The 16126-nt window shown below is 36.4% G+C and overlaps 2 protein-coding genes across 4 annotated transcripts; both read right to left on the bottom strand.

The window, feature by feature from the left end:
* Window positions 1-1508: 1508 nt before the first annotated feature.
* Window positions 1509-2444, bottom strand: LOC121415446. Its single transcript, XM_041608649.1, has one exon. It carries the CDS (start codon window positions 2442-2444, stop codon window positions 1509-1511), a length of 936 nt encoding a protein of 311 aa, XP_041464583.1.
* Window positions 2445-4316: 1872 nt separating this feature from the next.
* Window positions 4317-15893, bottom strand: LOC121416068 (hydroxylysine kinase-like). Of its 3 annotated transcripts, none has more exons than XM_041609518.1 (7): window positions 15724-15893; window positions 12802-13068; window positions 12167-12326; window positions 11193-11335; window positions 8565-8618; window positions 5872-6058; window positions 4317-5551 (listed from the first exon to the last, which is right to left on the bottom strand). In XM_041609518.1, exons 2-7 carry the CDS (start codon window positions 13000-13002, stop codon window positions 5130-5132), a joined length of 1167 nt encoding a protein of 388 aa, XP_041465452.1. In that variant the 5' UTR covers window positions 13003-13068; window positions 15724-15893; the 3' UTR covers window positions 4317-5129. The 3 variants fall into 3 exon arrangements, with proteins under 3 accessions (XP_041465452.1, XP_041465451.1, XP_041465453.1); XM_041609517.1 differs by having other exon boundaries at window positions 12802-13019; window positions 15724-15892; XM_041609519.1 differs by lacking the exon at window positions 8565-8618 and having other exon boundaries at window positions 12802-13019; window positions 15724-15892.
* Between the last annotated feature and the right edge of the window lie 233 nt (window positions 15894-16126).

Below are 16126 nucleotides of genomic sequence, written 5' to 3'. Positions count from 1 at the left end.
CCAGCAAGCGACGAACAGGGTATTGATGCTGTGGCTGAAGTATCACTATGGTGCACAAGCCCCGGTAATCCTGAAGAACATACGTTTGCCGGCGACCTGATTGATCTCGAGACAGATCTGGGAGATCCCATAGACTTTGAAACATATCCTGGAGACCTCATAGATCTCCAAACAGATCTGAACGATCTCATAGATCTCAATACAGATCTTGGTGATCTAATAGATCTCTCAACAGTTCTCGAATCAGTCCCACTGGTTACTCTGAACCAGAGTATACAAGCCGGTGAATCTTCGGCGAATCCGTCAGAGAATGAACTGGAGGCGGATCCAGAAGACATAATTGTCTGCCGCCTTAGTACCAGTTCCATGGCCTCTTTACCTATGTCATCAGGAGGCCATTCTGGAAAATCCGGAAGTGAAGACTTGGAGGAATTTCCTCTAAGCATGCCTAATAATGTAGGGCAGGAACAAAGCTGTATGCTTAGCCCAGAAACTCCTGGGTCCGCCCCACAAAACCTGGATGCGGTTTCCCAGGATAGGCCGGTCGTTAAGCATAAGAACATAGCTTTGGAGCTGTTAGGTCAAGCTGACCCATTGATACAGCTAGATTTCTGTAATCCATATGCAGGATCAGCCCATGCTGGTAGAGTCAATATGCACTCGTCCTGCTGCATTTCAGCAGGATTCCCTTCTAGGAAGGGGCAGCCAGAGGCACTGCCTGACACCCGGCAGAGGAGGCTATGGGATCCTGGAATTAGCAGATTTCCCGAGACGAAATCCTTGGGAAACCCTGACGTGGCTCGGGGATTGCTTCGGAGATAAATTATCTCTGAGGAAATTGTCCGGGAGACTCGGATCAACGCTACCAGGCGTTGTGATCTGGTCATTAGGGCAACCGCCTAGATTAAGTTAGGTTTTTGGCGGTCGATTAAAAATTGCCCATTAGAGAATTCTCCCTTCTTTGAAGGAATGTTTAGGCGAAAATAATATTCATTCGCCAAATTCCCAATGTGTTTTGGCCATTTTTGGATACTAAATTGGTGTTGTTTTGGTGTTCAAATTTAATGTTATATGGCCTATTGGATCGTTTTGATCCACATTTGTTTTAAGTTTTTGGACCCTGTGTTCTTGGGGGATGGTTTTTCTTTAAAAAAAAAAAAAAAAAAAAATTTTTTTTAGTGCTCTCCAGTGGAAATTTATGGAGGGTACAACGGGAAATAGTCGCTCCAAATTGGGTGGCCGAATTTTGTCCAGATTTTTAATTCTTTTGGAAAATATGACCAAAATTTTTCAAAACGGGGGGGCCTGTAGTAGCGACGTATTTCCCTACCCCACCCCCAAATGATTACTTGTGACGTCACCGGCCATGCTGCGGTGGATTTGACTGATATGGCTGACTGGCAGAACTTGAACTAGGACAACGCTCCTCAGATGTCATATTTTGCCTGGTGAGTTTGTCGATCCCACCCCCATTTCTATTAATTATTATAATCATCGAGCAGTGGTGTTCATTTACTGACCCCAGCTGCTTTAAAATCATAAGCAATGTACTGCTCCATGGTAAAACGGATGGAGGGCTGCTGCGAATTCATGTGGCTCAAAAGGTCATCGGCGGCGGATCTATGCGTGATGATAAACGTGTCATCTACGTAACGCTTCCAAACTCTAGGGGCGCAGTCGGGCGGGCAACTACTCAGTGCACGTTCCTCAAAAGCTTCCATGAACAGGTTAGCGATCACTGCGGAAAAAGGGCTGCCCATGGTTGCTCCTTCTTGCTGTTCGTAGAAATTGCCGGCAAACATGAAATACGTAGATTGCAAAACAAAACTCAAAAGCTCAGTTACCTGGGCCGGAGATAACTGTGTGCGCTCGGGTAGGCTCTCATCACGTCCGAGCCTGCTAAGTGCGACCTTGCATGCGGCGTCGATGGGTACATTGGTAAACAATGATACCACATCAAATGAAACCATGACCTCATGTTCCTGTATGGTTTCGCTGCGCAGGAAATCAACAAACGACGCGGAGTTATGGACAGCATGCCCATTGGAACCGACTAAGTGAGCAAGAATATCAGCGAGATACTTAGACGTGTTGTAAGCAAACGAACTCACACATGACACAATCGGACGAAGCGGGATGTCAGCTTTGTGGATCTTAGGCAGTCCATAGATCCTGGGCGGTTGCTTCTGCGACGGTTTTAGCTTACGGTAGGTAGAATCATTGATGTCACCATTCTTGTGAAAGCCGCGAAGAATAGTGGAAAGCTTGCGGGAGAGGCGATCGGTCGGGTCCTTCCCGATAGCGTGATAGGGGCCGGATTCTATTAACTCGGACATCTTGGCGCGGTAGACATCGGTGTCCAGAATAACACTGGCGCGGCCTTTGTCTGCTGGCAAAATCATAATAGACTCGTCTTCCTTGAGCGATTTCAAGGCTTTGCGCATGCCGGGAGTAATGTTCGATTTAGGCGGTTCGGCGGAGGAGAGGATAGCATTTATCTCTCTTCTTACGGAGCCGACAGTTTCGGCATCAAGCGAACGGATGGAGGATTCCACCTTCGCAACAATCTCGGTAGCGAGATAATATTGTACGAGTTGAAAATGAATGCAAAATGAAAGCAATATATCCGATGTATCACAAAATAAATTTCAGTGTGAAAACACTTTTTTGTGCAAAAACTGATAATACATATGAAGAAAGATTTGAATATTAGAGTTAAATATCAACAAAATTGCACTCTTTTCTTTTTCTTCATTGGTACAGATAATGTAAAATACATAGGACAGGTATTCAAGCAGACAAACATCTGAAAGGATAATCAATAAAGGGTTTAAATGTAATATTGAAAAAAAGTGGCTTGTATGTGTAATAATGCAAATTATTAGAGTATTATCTAACACTCCAATCTTAAAGAAGTGTGATGACCAATAAATATTTTCTTCATTCATTCTTCTTTTACACAGAAATAACTTTACATTTGAGGATGTAAGAAACATCTATGTAATGTTTTTATTTTTGTTTTAAAATGCCACTTGAACACTTATCTTATAAATATATCAGTTACATCTGAAACTAAAAAAAAAAATTTACTCAAGGATCATATATACTAAGGGTGAACATAATTGATGCAGAAACAATGAAATGAGAGCAAATTGAGCAAAAACTTTTATGTAACAGTTTACCAGAACACAAAAAGTGATTACTAGGTATCTGCATAACTTGGTTCAGTGAAACAAAAAGGTGAAATTATAGTACTGATCAATGTTAGAAGATTTTAACTACAAAAATATATTTTTGGTCACACTTACTGTTTGGCAATAAATTTGAACAACTTGCCAGAAAAGATGTGATCCCTATTTGCATTAGCATCTATATGATGATTCCTGAGAACATACATTATTATATGCATACCAGTTCATACATAGTTTGTGTAATGTTTCATGAAGTAAATAGTCAGCAATTTTCATTGACGAAAATCCTTGAATCTGATTGGCTAAAGGCAAGTGCATCAGTGAAAATCAATGGCTAATTGCTCAATGACACCACACTTTCCAGATTTTGTTACCCTAGTGGATTAGTGGCTTTAACAGAGCTGCCAACCTGAACAAGAACATATCAGTATTTTCAAGGCTGAAAATCAGTATTTTGGTGAGGAAATTAGTATTTTCACAGGAATACTATAGGAAAACGCAAATACTGAAACTTAAGAAATCAGTATTTTGGATGAAACCATCAGTATTCTTCTCTTTTTTCAGTACTTAATATGGAAAATCAGTACTACTTGGCAGCTTTGCTTTAACACATCCCCATCTAATCATTTCCCACTGACCTGTAATAAAGACAAACTGGATACCTCATTGCCTATGAATTGTGAAGCATTGAGGGTGCCATATTACCGCACCCAAAACCTATAAACATTCTCCATCCGTCTGTGAACAAACTCCCATAAAATCACCTAGCATCACCTACACTGTACTATTTTTCATGGAAAATTATAGAATTTTGAACACGTGATTGCATAGTCAAGGCTTTGGACCAAGAATTTACAATAAATCAATCAATATCAGCACAAACTGGTTTGAACAGGTTTGGGATGATTTTGCCACCAGAGTGCTCAAAAGAGCCCTGTGAAATAATCTTGTATACCCAAATCAGTTGTGAAAAGTAGCCTCCGTAAATATCAGGGTTATATACAAAGCACCTGAATTTGGATGTCTTCATTGACTTAATTACCCAATGTTTACACAAAATAACATTAGAAAATAAACGATATCATACAGCAGGTGACTTCAATTTTGACCTTCTTAGTTCTAAAGCACTCGTCAAACGACAATACTCGGTTATTTTCAAATACATTCCTTTCTTATAACTTCAGACCTCTTACTACCAAACCTACAAGAGTGAGAACAAGGTCATGTACGTGCATTGATAATAGATATACAAATGAATTCCTAAACCTAATTTATTCTGGCTACAATACACCAATTACCATTTTCCCATAATTTTATTACAGATTACACAGTCCAATGTTTCGCATTCTACCGCAGCAGAACAAAATTCAATACCGAAACACAATCTTAAAGTCGATGCAATAAAGGAAGAGTTAAAGGTCTGTTGATTTTACTGATGTTATGTTATTGAATAACAGAAGCATATGATTATTTTTTAAATACTTTATAGACATAACATGTAATAAACATTCATTATCACAGACTATTCAAGCGAAAGAGATATTACCTGAGAAACCTTGGATAATGGAAGGAATTTGGTAATAGAAAAGCGACATAAGTTCTTGTGCAATAGCTCCAACCATAATGAAAATAATCATAGAAGAACAAATTGAAAAGTATTGACATACAGTTGTTCAAAAAATTATTGCCCCCTTATCATTCAGTTGTGAAAAAATATTATGCAAAAAGATTAAATGAAATTTGTAATAATATCAAGCAAACTCAATTCAAATTTTGTTTCATAACCATTTCTGCTTTTGAAATAGACTGCTAGTCCTGAAAGAAAAAAAATCATTCGAAGTGGATAACAAGAAAGTTATTACATTCTGCAGACAATTCAGAGTTTTGGTAGGCTAAAAGAAGAGCTTGGCTCATTATGTTTCAAATCTTGAAAGCAGACTAAATATTCCACATGGTATACACATCATTCTTTTCCATATGAAGCAGTTTTCTAAGTAGACCTGCACAAGTTTCCAAATCCTTCATGATGTATTCATTTAACGGATCTCTCTGCTTCGCTTCCAGACTGAGCATGATGCGCTGTGCATACCTCACTAACACCAGGTAATACAGCAAATTTTTCTCAGTGATGGGTATATTTTTCTTCGAGAGGTACCCTTCAAGGAAATGCCTAGGAGCAGACATCCCGTGGGTCACAACAAGTTCTGACAATGCCACGGCAATGTCAAAGATGAGACAGGAGTACTCGACTTCACCAAAGTCGATGATTCCAGACACAATGAACTTCTTAGAAGACTGTTTAGGGATGGGTTCCTTTGAGATGATTATGTTATCATCATTAAAGTCTCCATGAATGATCCCTTCAACATAAAAACAGAAAATTACATGACATTATAAATTGGTCTAATTCTCTTCAAGGCAAACACACTCTGTATGATATAAAGGATCAGAAAAATTGATGTTGCACTGTACTTTTCAGCATTATTTCTTATAAGGGTAAAGATGTTTTAAAGCTACAAATCCCATCAAATATTTTGTTTCTTTCAATTTGGCTTGACCCTTGCCAAGTCTTGTAAATAGTTTGACTCAAATTATCACTCATAATGGAATTTCAGCAACACCATGATCTGTCTTTAAGTCTACATTTGTAGACTACTACACTTTAGGTAGCATTACTAACCTTTCTTGAAAAGATGACGAATGGGTTCAACATGTTCCTCATAGAGATCAATAGTTTTTGTTATAGCATCTTTCAGCAAAGTATCGTCCACTAGATCCAGTAGATGTCTTTGACCACTCACTTTCTCAAGTGACCACTCTCCACTACAGAAGGTAGTTGGTTTCTTATGGTTGTAATCTTGAAATTCCTGTTACAATAAGAATATAGGCCAAATTGCTGTATGAATGTTTACTGTCCAATTGTGCAATTACAGGTGAATCTCGCAATGTTGAATCTCTTTCATAGTACTGATATATCACACAAATCTGTTTAAATTACCAGAAACAAAACTTGGACTTTAAAAAAGGACCTAAACATGCATGTTTAATTTGTTAAATTGAGACAATTATTTGACTTATAATACGCAAAACTGATCAGACTGTTGTGATGCTAGTATGTAAATCCAAGGATCACAGGTTTAAAGACAAATGCCAGTAGTTGCAGTAAACACTGATTTCATGAGAAAGACTGTAAAACAAGGCTTAATTGTCAGTATATCATCGAGGATCTAGATCTGGTATAGTTACATAAACTGAACTTTGTGGAATCTTGAAATCTACGCTGAAAAATGTTCACACTGAAGATCACCAACACAGATAGGCACACGTGGGATAGTGTATTATTATTGCTGGAATAAAGACCCGACGGAAATGACCGAATCCGCGCTTATTTTGCTTATTTCTCAGCAATTACACAATTTCTTCCAGAATCCTTTGGCACATATTTTTTATTCATACAAGCAGACACTCGGGTGGTCATTATATTAGATTCTGTAAAAAGTCATTTTGAGATCGTTACCAAAACTGGAATTTATCTTTAAGTTTAGGTGTTTTTTCCATACACCCTTTGTTTTTCCTTTCACTCCCCAAATTTATTCAACCCCAGTATGCTCCCTTGTGTGCTATGCCTATCTGAACTACATAATCAACATGTGATTTTCTGATTTCATGATGTATACTCTATTGACAAACAACTGAAATGTATCATCTGTTACCTTATTCAAAACGAAACTAAAAGCTTCCCTTTCTCAAGAGTTTCAATAAATAAGTCATTTTTTTTAATATTTGTGGATACAGTAGTAGGCCTACGTTTCCCCCTTTCCGGTAATTATAACTGAATTGTATTATTTGTGTACTTATCTTGTTACAATTTCACCTTTAAAGGAGAATGAAACCATTGGAACAAGATAGCTTGTGTGAAAACAGAAAAATCAAAGAAACAGATCAACAGAAGTTTGAGAAAAATCAGACAAATAATGAGAAAGTTAAGAGCATTTGAATATTGTGATCACTAATGCTATGGAGATAGCAAATTGGCAATGCGACAAAGATGTGTGATGTCACTTGTGAACAACTCTTCCCATTACTTAAGTATATATTTCACTTGAATTGCTTCTTTTATCACAACTATCCATAGATCATGTGTTCATTCTACAAGAGGGCATGTAATAAATATTTTTTTAGAATACATCATGGATAGAGTGTTTGTATCATCATAAGAAAAAGCAAAAAGAGACATTTTGAGGGTATTTTATAGTCCGTCAAAAGGGAAAGTTGTTCATCAGTGACATCACACATCCTTGTCGCATTGCCAATGGGAGGATCTCCATAGCATTAGTGATTACAATATTCAAATGCTCATAACTTTCTCATTATTTGTCCGATTTTTCTCAAACTTTCTTTATTCTTATTCTTTGATTTTTCTGTTTCTACACAAGCCTATTTGTTCCATAGGTTTCATTCCCCTTTAAGGTTGCAATGCGCAGTTGAGTATATACATGTACGTATAGAAATTGCATATTATAAATGTACAACAATTATTATTATTAATACTAATCGCTCTCAGCATGGGAATCTGCACATTCAGTCTAATAGGATGGGGGGGGGGCAAGATGGCCCCCACACAATGCTTTGGTCAATATTTCCAGAACACAAAAAGAAAGCCCCGAAAAAAATTGTGATGCCACGTGACTTTTTACGAGACAATGTCATGGCAAAATTGGTTCATTTCATACTTTGCATACAAAGTTTATAGGAGACGAAATTCAAAAAGGGTGATTGTTTCTAATTCTAATTGGTCTGCTTTAAATAATTTAGGATTCAATTTATCTTTCAATGGCCTGTCATGATTTGTATTAAAAAAAAAATCAAAAAACAAAGAAATACATAACATTAAAAAAGAAAACGTCTGGAAACATTATGAAAAGAGTTGGCGTTGGCAATTTTACTTTGTCAGAAACTAAGATAACAAAGACGACAACTGGAGGAAAAAAATAAAATTTTCATCTGAAGTGAAAAAGTTTAATGGTAATACATGCAATTAATATTTCCATGAATTTGCATATCAATAATATTAATAAATCAAAAACTAAAATTTAACAAATTAGGAATAAATAATTGAACACACATACAATATGAATATAAATGAATTATAGATAGGCCTTAGTGACTGGATAAATACAAAATACAACATGGATGGATGGAAGGATGGATGGAAAGGTAGATAGAAAGGTAGATGGATAGACAGACAGACAGACAGATAGATAGATAGATAGACAGATAGATAGATAGATAGATACTGTAGATAGATAGATAGATCGATCTACAGATATAGTTCAAGAAAGAAATCAATAACATGGAATGGTTTAGTAGTACCTTTACCAACCTTTGAAGATTTCGATCTTCATTACAAAATCCATCAAGGGAGGCCTGATTGAAAATAATACAAGTCAAAACGAAAATCAGGTTATAACTTAAGTGTGTTCATTATTAAGCATTTAGAAAAAAATTGAGAAACATACATATACACATAAACTCCTCAAAAAAGGTTTGGAAATCTGACTTTGATCGATTATCCCTCCTCGGTTTTAGTTAATTTAGTTTTTGTGAATATTAATGTGCAATTGATACCAATGAATAGATCATTTAATTCTCTTTAAAATGATACCCTACATGATATGATTGTGGTTCACATGGAGGTGCAGTGCCTTAAAATGTGGGGCACGGTCAAAATTCATAACAAACAAACATGCATGGGTATTTCAAACCACAACCATGTTATCTCACATTACCATCACTATAAAAACCACAACAAAACATAAACAAGTGGATGCCTCTGGCGGTCTCACCTGCATCACCCGATTCAATATAGCAGCAGTGCTGACTTTGAAAACTACTATAAAATAATTATTTACAAAACACACCATTCATATAATGATACAATACTATGTCAATTGATATTCGACCTTGGTCAAGTGACCTAAAACTTGTCAGTGATACTTGATTACCCCTATATCCACATTTTATACACTATATCTATAAACTTTGAAAGTTGTGACAGCAATCTAATAATTACCTCTAAAATGGCCAAAGTTCAAAGACCAAATGACCTTTGACTTTGGTCATGTGACCTGAAACTCGCACACATGTTCAGTGACACTTGATGACTCATATGACCAAGTTTTATGAACTAGACCAATATACTTACAGAGTTATGATGGTAATTCAACAAATACCTCCAAAATGGCCAATGTTCATTGACCTTTGACCTTGGTCATGTGACCTGAAACTCGCACAAGATGTTCAATAATACTTGGTTTCTATTATGTCCACGTTTTATGACCTAGACCAAAATACTTTCAAAGATATGATGCCAATTTAACAGATACCCCATTATGGCCACAGTTAATTGACCTTTGACCTTAGTCATGTGACCTGAAATAATCATGGGATGTTTAGTGATACTTAATTACTCTTATGTCAAAGTTTTATGAATCAGATCCATAAACTTTCAAAGTTATGATGGTAATACAACAGATACCCCCAATTTGGCCAAAGTTCATTGACCCTAAATGACCTTTGACTTTAATCATGTGATCTGAAACTTGCACAGGATGTTCAATGAAACTTGATTACTATTATGTCCAAGTTTCATGAATCAGATCCATAAACTTTTAAAGTTATGATGGTAATTCAACAGATACCCCCAATTTGGCCAAAGTTCATTGACCCTAAATGACCTTTGACTTTAATCATGTGACCTGAAACTTGCACAGGATGTTCAATGATACTTGATTACTATTATGTCCAAGTTTCATGAATCAGATCCATAAACTTTTAAAGTTATGATGGTAATTCAACAGATACCCCCAATTTGGCCAAAGTCCATTGACCCTAAATGACCTTTGACCTTGGCCATGTGACATGAAACTCATACAGGATATTAAGTGATACTTGATTTACTTTATGTCCAAGTTTCATGAACTAGGTCCATATATTTTCTAAGTTATGATGACATTTCAAAAACTTAACCTTACATGTAGGTTAAGATTTTGATGTTGATTCCCTCAACATGGTCTATGTTCATTGACCCTAAACGACCTTTGACCTTGGTCACGTGACATGAAACTCAGGCAGGATGTTTAGTAATACTTGATTAACCTTATGGCCAAGTTTCATGAACTAGGTCCATATATTTTCTAAATTATGCTGTTTTTTTTTTAAACTTAACCTTCGGTTAAGATTTGGTGTTGACGCCGGCGCCGCTGTCAAAAAAGCGGCGCCTATAGTCTCACTCTGCTTTGCAGGTGAGACAAAATGAAGAAGCAGGGGCTTGATTTGAATGGATTTTCATCTCTACAACACAGACAAAAGAATCATGTTCTTTATTGACCCTTCATGACTATTTCTGCTTGTTTTTGCAGCTTTTCAATTCAGACATCATCTCACACTTTTGAATCTTGCTCTTTTTGTGATGACATGATCATAACAAGCATGGTATCATTTTAAAGAGAATCAAATGTTATTTTGAATGATTTCAAATATGCAATGTGTAAAATTGGTAGTTTTGGGAGAAATTAATGGCCAAACTCAGATTTCCACACCAATTTCTGTTAATTTTCCTCTTGACTATTTACTTCATTTGCATCTAAAATCAATTTATCATGATTCTTTTCATCAAACTACTTAAATTCACCCAAGATAATTGAGATATGTAGGGATAAACAACATCATACATGTATAGGTTAGAAACTTAGAATGCACAAAAGAACCAAATTACAGCAACATCATCATTACTGACAGTTTGATTAGTTACATTACTACTAGTATCACATTGTATTAATATTGCATGGTAAGATGGCATTTGGGGTGCCCTTTATCATAAATGCACGATGACAGCTTTATATAATTAAAATAAATCAATAAAAAAGGCATTGAGAGCAATGCGTTCCAAACGTACATGATGCCATTAAAGTTTGTTGATATTTGATAATTCCACTATACCTCTAAAATCTTGTGCAGGTGAGCAAGTTTTTTGCCAATATCTACTAAGATCTCATCTGGAATAGTGTTCAATGACCCAAGAGGATGACCAGGCAAGAATGACAAAAGAGTTACCATATACACACCATGTTTTCCAACGAAACCTGAAAATATCCAAGTAGATCTAGATTTATACCACGGTCACATTTACATACGGCAAGTCGACAACATCCGTTTTATTCATTTTTACTAAAACCACCTATATGTAGCTGGTCCAAACAAATGTTAAAATTGCTGAAATGTTAAAATTGCTGTTTTCGACTCGCCGTAGAGCAAATGTGACCAAAATATTATGCATCATATATAATACCAAATTCATGTACAATCAATAGAAGGTTTGTAGTACTTGTTACAATGGCAGTAATTACGTTGAGGCTTAGACAAAGATTGGCAAATAATCTTTGATTTGACAGGCACATTCTTTTAGAATAGGTTGCTCTTACATTTATTTAAATCCTATTGGATACTTATACCTTTGATAAAGGTGATGCAAAAATATTGAAATGAGAGCAAGTTGAATAAAAACATTCAACATTTGTCAACAGACTAACAGAATGCACCAGCCAACTCACAATCGTGTTACCATTTTAACTTCATCATAAACTGAAAATGGTAACAAGAACATGATTAGCTGGCATATTCATATGCTGATTGTTTAGTTAAAATAATAATTTTTATTCAAACGCTTTGTTTTCTCTTTCAAAAGGGAGAATTACAGAGTTATCAAAGAGGGTGCACTGGCATCCTGTTCTCCAGAGATGCTGTAGTCAAGCATCGGTCAAACCTCAGCCACTACGAGCCCAATGTCCATCATCAGTCTATTGATGGAGGGGATACTGCAGAGACAGACAAAGTCTCATCGGAGCATATCCCTGACAGAAATAGACAAATTTGTCGGTCTATGTCCAGTGTAAAATTGAATAGAATCATCTTACCCTTTCCGTCATTACAAGAGATAGCCTCAAGATGCACAAGTTTGCCATGTATATTACGGACTGGACGAGGGCAGCAAAACTCTTTATTGGACAGGAATGCCATGGTGTTGACTGCCAACTCCACCCTGTTTCCATCTGCAGAGTCTTTGGAGTTGTACAACTACATGTATGTAAGGAAATGAGTTGGTAGATTAGTACAACTTGTATTTGTCAACCAATATTAAGCATCAACTGTTGGCCTTAAAAATAATAATCATACTTCAAAGATCTTTGGCATTCTATTCCATGATGTAGGTAATGTTGTTTTGATGACATAAAGAAGTACACTTAGGCCTACAATTTTTAAAAAGGGTCAAGAAGATACTTTAATAATAAAAATATGAAGTGATTTAAATGACAGTTCTATGAAGTTTTTTACTTGTGTTGTGAAAAATAATCTTAGGGGAATGCAAGACTTTTTTTTCCTGTGACAGAAGTTCAGAGAATACATGTACAGTTAACATAAAAGGATAAAAACATATAGGGGTAAATTGTGACAGTTCGTGATAAAATTTGCATTAATAATTCCATATATGTATGTTATGTAAGACATATTAAAATGGGTTTTTGAAAGAAAAAGCTGTTCCTAGAAATACCTTTAGAATAAACTGATCACATCTCTCATCCTCACTGCCACCTATATCGATGGGACTTTCTAATCTGATGTAGAAATTTTGGTCTGCAAAACTTTTCAGTTCTTCTAATTTTGAAGCTTGGATATTATAAAGCTTGGTAAGGAGTTTGTCAGCTCCATGCAGGTCCAAGAAAGGTCTATTAATGAGTTCAGATCCTTCCATAATCAAGTCTTCTCAGGCTGTAGCATAAGGAATTAAAAGTGTAACAACATAGCTATTAAAGCGTATCTGAAATGAAACAGTGATAAATATACTTTATATGGTTCTGAATCTTTTATCTTTTAAACCCGCTCAGGCCTAAAATTTCCTAATTTTTAAAATGATGATGATGATGATGATAAAGAAGATAATGATGATGATAAAGAAGATAATGATGATGATGATGATAAATGATGATGGTAATCATGAAAATAAGGAATGATTGGGTCTAAAATCTAATAAAATTCTAGTAAACTATCATGAATGCAAGTGAGTAAAACTAATTACATGTATTAGGGAAATGTGGGATGACTAAAGAAGTCGGCCCTACAGGAAACGATACGGATCAGAGTCCTACCGTAATTAAGTAATAAATGAAATCTGCCCAATTTTCAATTATTAAGCTACGTGTAAGTCTTGAGGCGACCAAATGAAAACTCTTTATCTCCTTGCCTCATGCCCTGTATTCTTGGCAGTGGCTTATCAAGGGAGGGGGCAAATGCCCTGGGGGCCACTTTCAGGGGGTGCAAAAAAAGGAAAGGGGGCCCCGGAGGGGCCACTTACATTGACGAGTGGATACCATGCGCGACCAAAAAAACACGTAAAAAGGATGTCTTTTTCACGATAGGGCACGTTACGTACGTAACGTGATAAGGGTGCCAAAAACACAAAAATAATGAAAAAAGGGTATCTATTTCGCTAGGAAAATTACGTGTTTAGGGTCTAATTTGCGGGGATGATAAAACAAAATTAAAATGTTTTATAAAGGATGTCATTTTTGCCCCAACACTTCGTGTTTAGAGTCCGATTTGCGCGAGGTGTAGAAGTGGGTTCGTACTAAACCAAATAAGGTAAAGCCGACGACCGAAGGAACCGTTACAATAAAACATTCCTGTACTTGTTTAGGGGTTCATTTCAGGGAATATTTGCTAAGAGTATCGTTTTTGTTCCAATACTTGTTAAGGGTAGGGTACGTTTCACACGCCAATACTTGTTAAGGGGTTCATTTTCAGAATATGGAAATTACGTGTTTAGGGTGCTTTTCGAGAACCCTTGGTCGCGCATGGTATCCACTCGTGAATGGAAGTGGCCCCCCGGGAAGGGGGCACAAATAAAGAAAAGGAAAACAAAATATGAACAGAAAAGGCAAACTTAAGGAATAAAGGCACAGAAAAGGAATTCCAATGAAGGTAATTAATACCCAAATCCAATGATATTACAATGGTAATACAGTTTCCAACTCATTTAGAAAAATTAGTGCATTTTTAGCCCAAGGATGAATATTCGTTCCAACTTTTTATTTGTGATATAGATCTACTTCATTTCTTTTAAAAGAATTCCAATAAACAGTTCTTAAAATATTCATATTTCAAATGCATAGCACAACTTTTCATCTCTATTGCGGGTTAGAATTTTGATACTTTACTCTTTATTAATTCTTACAAACAGTTCAATTTTTTTTTGTTTTTTTTTTGTTTACTTCCATAAAAAATCATAGATAAAATACATGAAACTCAAGAAAATATTTACAATGGAGAATAGCCCATTTTAGCGATATTTACAAAATATCAGTTCTTCCATGGGGTCCTAATTAAACAAAAATAACTCAAAAAGATGTAAGATTGAAAATTAAACAAAGCATATAACACAAAACATTAATTAAATTAGTATTGAACAAAAATAAGATAAACAGGCATAAGCGATGTTGTGTCTCACCCAATTGTGAAAATGACCAGAAATATCATGATTTGCAAGGGCACGCAACACAATTGAGAATTGTAAAAGAAAAATGTCCCCATAACAAGGACAATCTCAATTTATCAAGACACGATTTGTCTTGGTCAGTAGAGGTGCAAGGCAAATATGGGAGACTCTCTCCAAATTGGAGACTTGCTTTGCAAGAGAAAACAAAAAAAACAACATCAACAATTTTTTTCCACCCAAAATTTTGTCTCACTGAGGTCAGAAGCCCATTTGTTTTCTGTGTGGATGACAATGAAAATCCTTATCAAAACAAGAGTAGGTGATGGTGAATTTTCAAAGTAGAGAGTGAATAGGGTTAATTTTTCATGAGGAATCTGCTTATCACATTTTTATTCACCTCCAAGGTAATCCTTTTGCAGCAAATGTAAATAAAGGAAATTGGTCTCCTAACCTGGAGTCCTGTTTCTGAAATAGGATACCCAAATTCTTTACAAAAGTCTCTGATATTGGAGATAATCTCTCTCATGGGAGACAGTCATGAGTCATGAAAGTCTCCCATATTGGCTGTGAGCCTCTACTGTGTTGGTTTATGACTATGAGGATATCCTTGTTTTCTGGGACAATCCCAATTTTTGGACTGGTGCCTTAATTGGCTCTAGCCTCTAGTTCAACTCTAAGTCTAGTCTAACGACATTAGATCATGACCAAAGCCAAAGGCAAAAATTACAGACAAATCCAAGGCTCAGTTTCATGCCTCTCTCAACAACTCAACTCTCAAAGTCAGCAAGACAAGCATGACAACTCAGAGTCAGGCAAGTAAAAGTCCAGTCCCAGCTAGGCCAGGGTCAGGAGCTCCGGCCCGCCTTAGGCTTAGCCTTAGCCGAGGCTTAGGCGGGCCGGAGCTCCCTGCCCTGCCCTGCCCTAGCCCTAGGACTCGGTGCAGATTTCCTCTTCTCAATTATTCTCTTGTTTAAAATTCACCTTGACGTTCGGCAACATCGTCTGGAAAGGCTGATGAGAAGCTTCACAATTCCAACCAACTAAGACGGACAACTGCGGTAATATCCGCACCAAGGCTGGAAGAAGTACACACCGTAAACGTTCCATACAACTACTACATGTTTAAGATATAGTAATACAGCTGACTAGTCTGACTATCAGCGATCGCGAGCGAGCGCAGGCCTGCGCCTAGCCTATATACTGTATACAGTGTGCAGCACAGCCCGATTGAAAGTTAAATGTCCCAATTAAAGTTTATTCGATTATAAGAGAGGGTATAAACTCTCATTCTTAAAGATCATCATCAAATGATTATAGAGTCACAAATGATAAAGTGTACATTATTGCAAAATATAAGAAAAAGATATATACAAGAACTTTAATA

This window comes from Lytechinus variegatus, chromosome 5 (assembly GCF_018143015.1).
Source record: "Lytechinus variegatus isolate NC3 chromosome 5, Lvar_3.0, whole genome shotgun sequence".
In the NCBI taxonomy this organism is placed as follows: Eukaryota; Metazoa; Echinodermata; class Echinoidea; order Temnopleuroida; family Toxopneustidae; genus Lytechinus; species Lytechinus variegatus.
The sequence above is the reverse complement of the archived record's forward strand: the minus strand, read 5'-3'. Positions and strand labels throughout refer to the sequence as shown.

What these genes read in the sequence shown, in the direction of transcription:
- LOC121415446 (XM_041608649.1), bottom strand. Translation starts at nt 2,444, where the DNA reads ATGCGCAAAGCCTTGAAATCGCTCAAGGAAGACGAGTCTATTATGATT.
- LOC121416068 (XM_041609518.1), bottom strand. Translation starts at nt 13,002, where the DNA reads ATGGAAGGATCTGAACTCATTAATAGACCTTTCTTGGACCTGCATGGA. An exon ending in GTGATCAGTTTATTCTAAAG is followed by an intron (nt 12,327 to 12,801) that starts GTATTTCTAGGA and finishes ACATACATGTAG; the next exon opens with TTGTACAACTCCAAAGACTC. An exon ending in CTCTTGTAATGACGGAAAGG is followed by an intron (nt 11,336 to 12,166) that starts GTAAGATGATTC and finishes GGATATTTTCAG; the next exon opens with GTTTCGTTGGAAAACATGGT.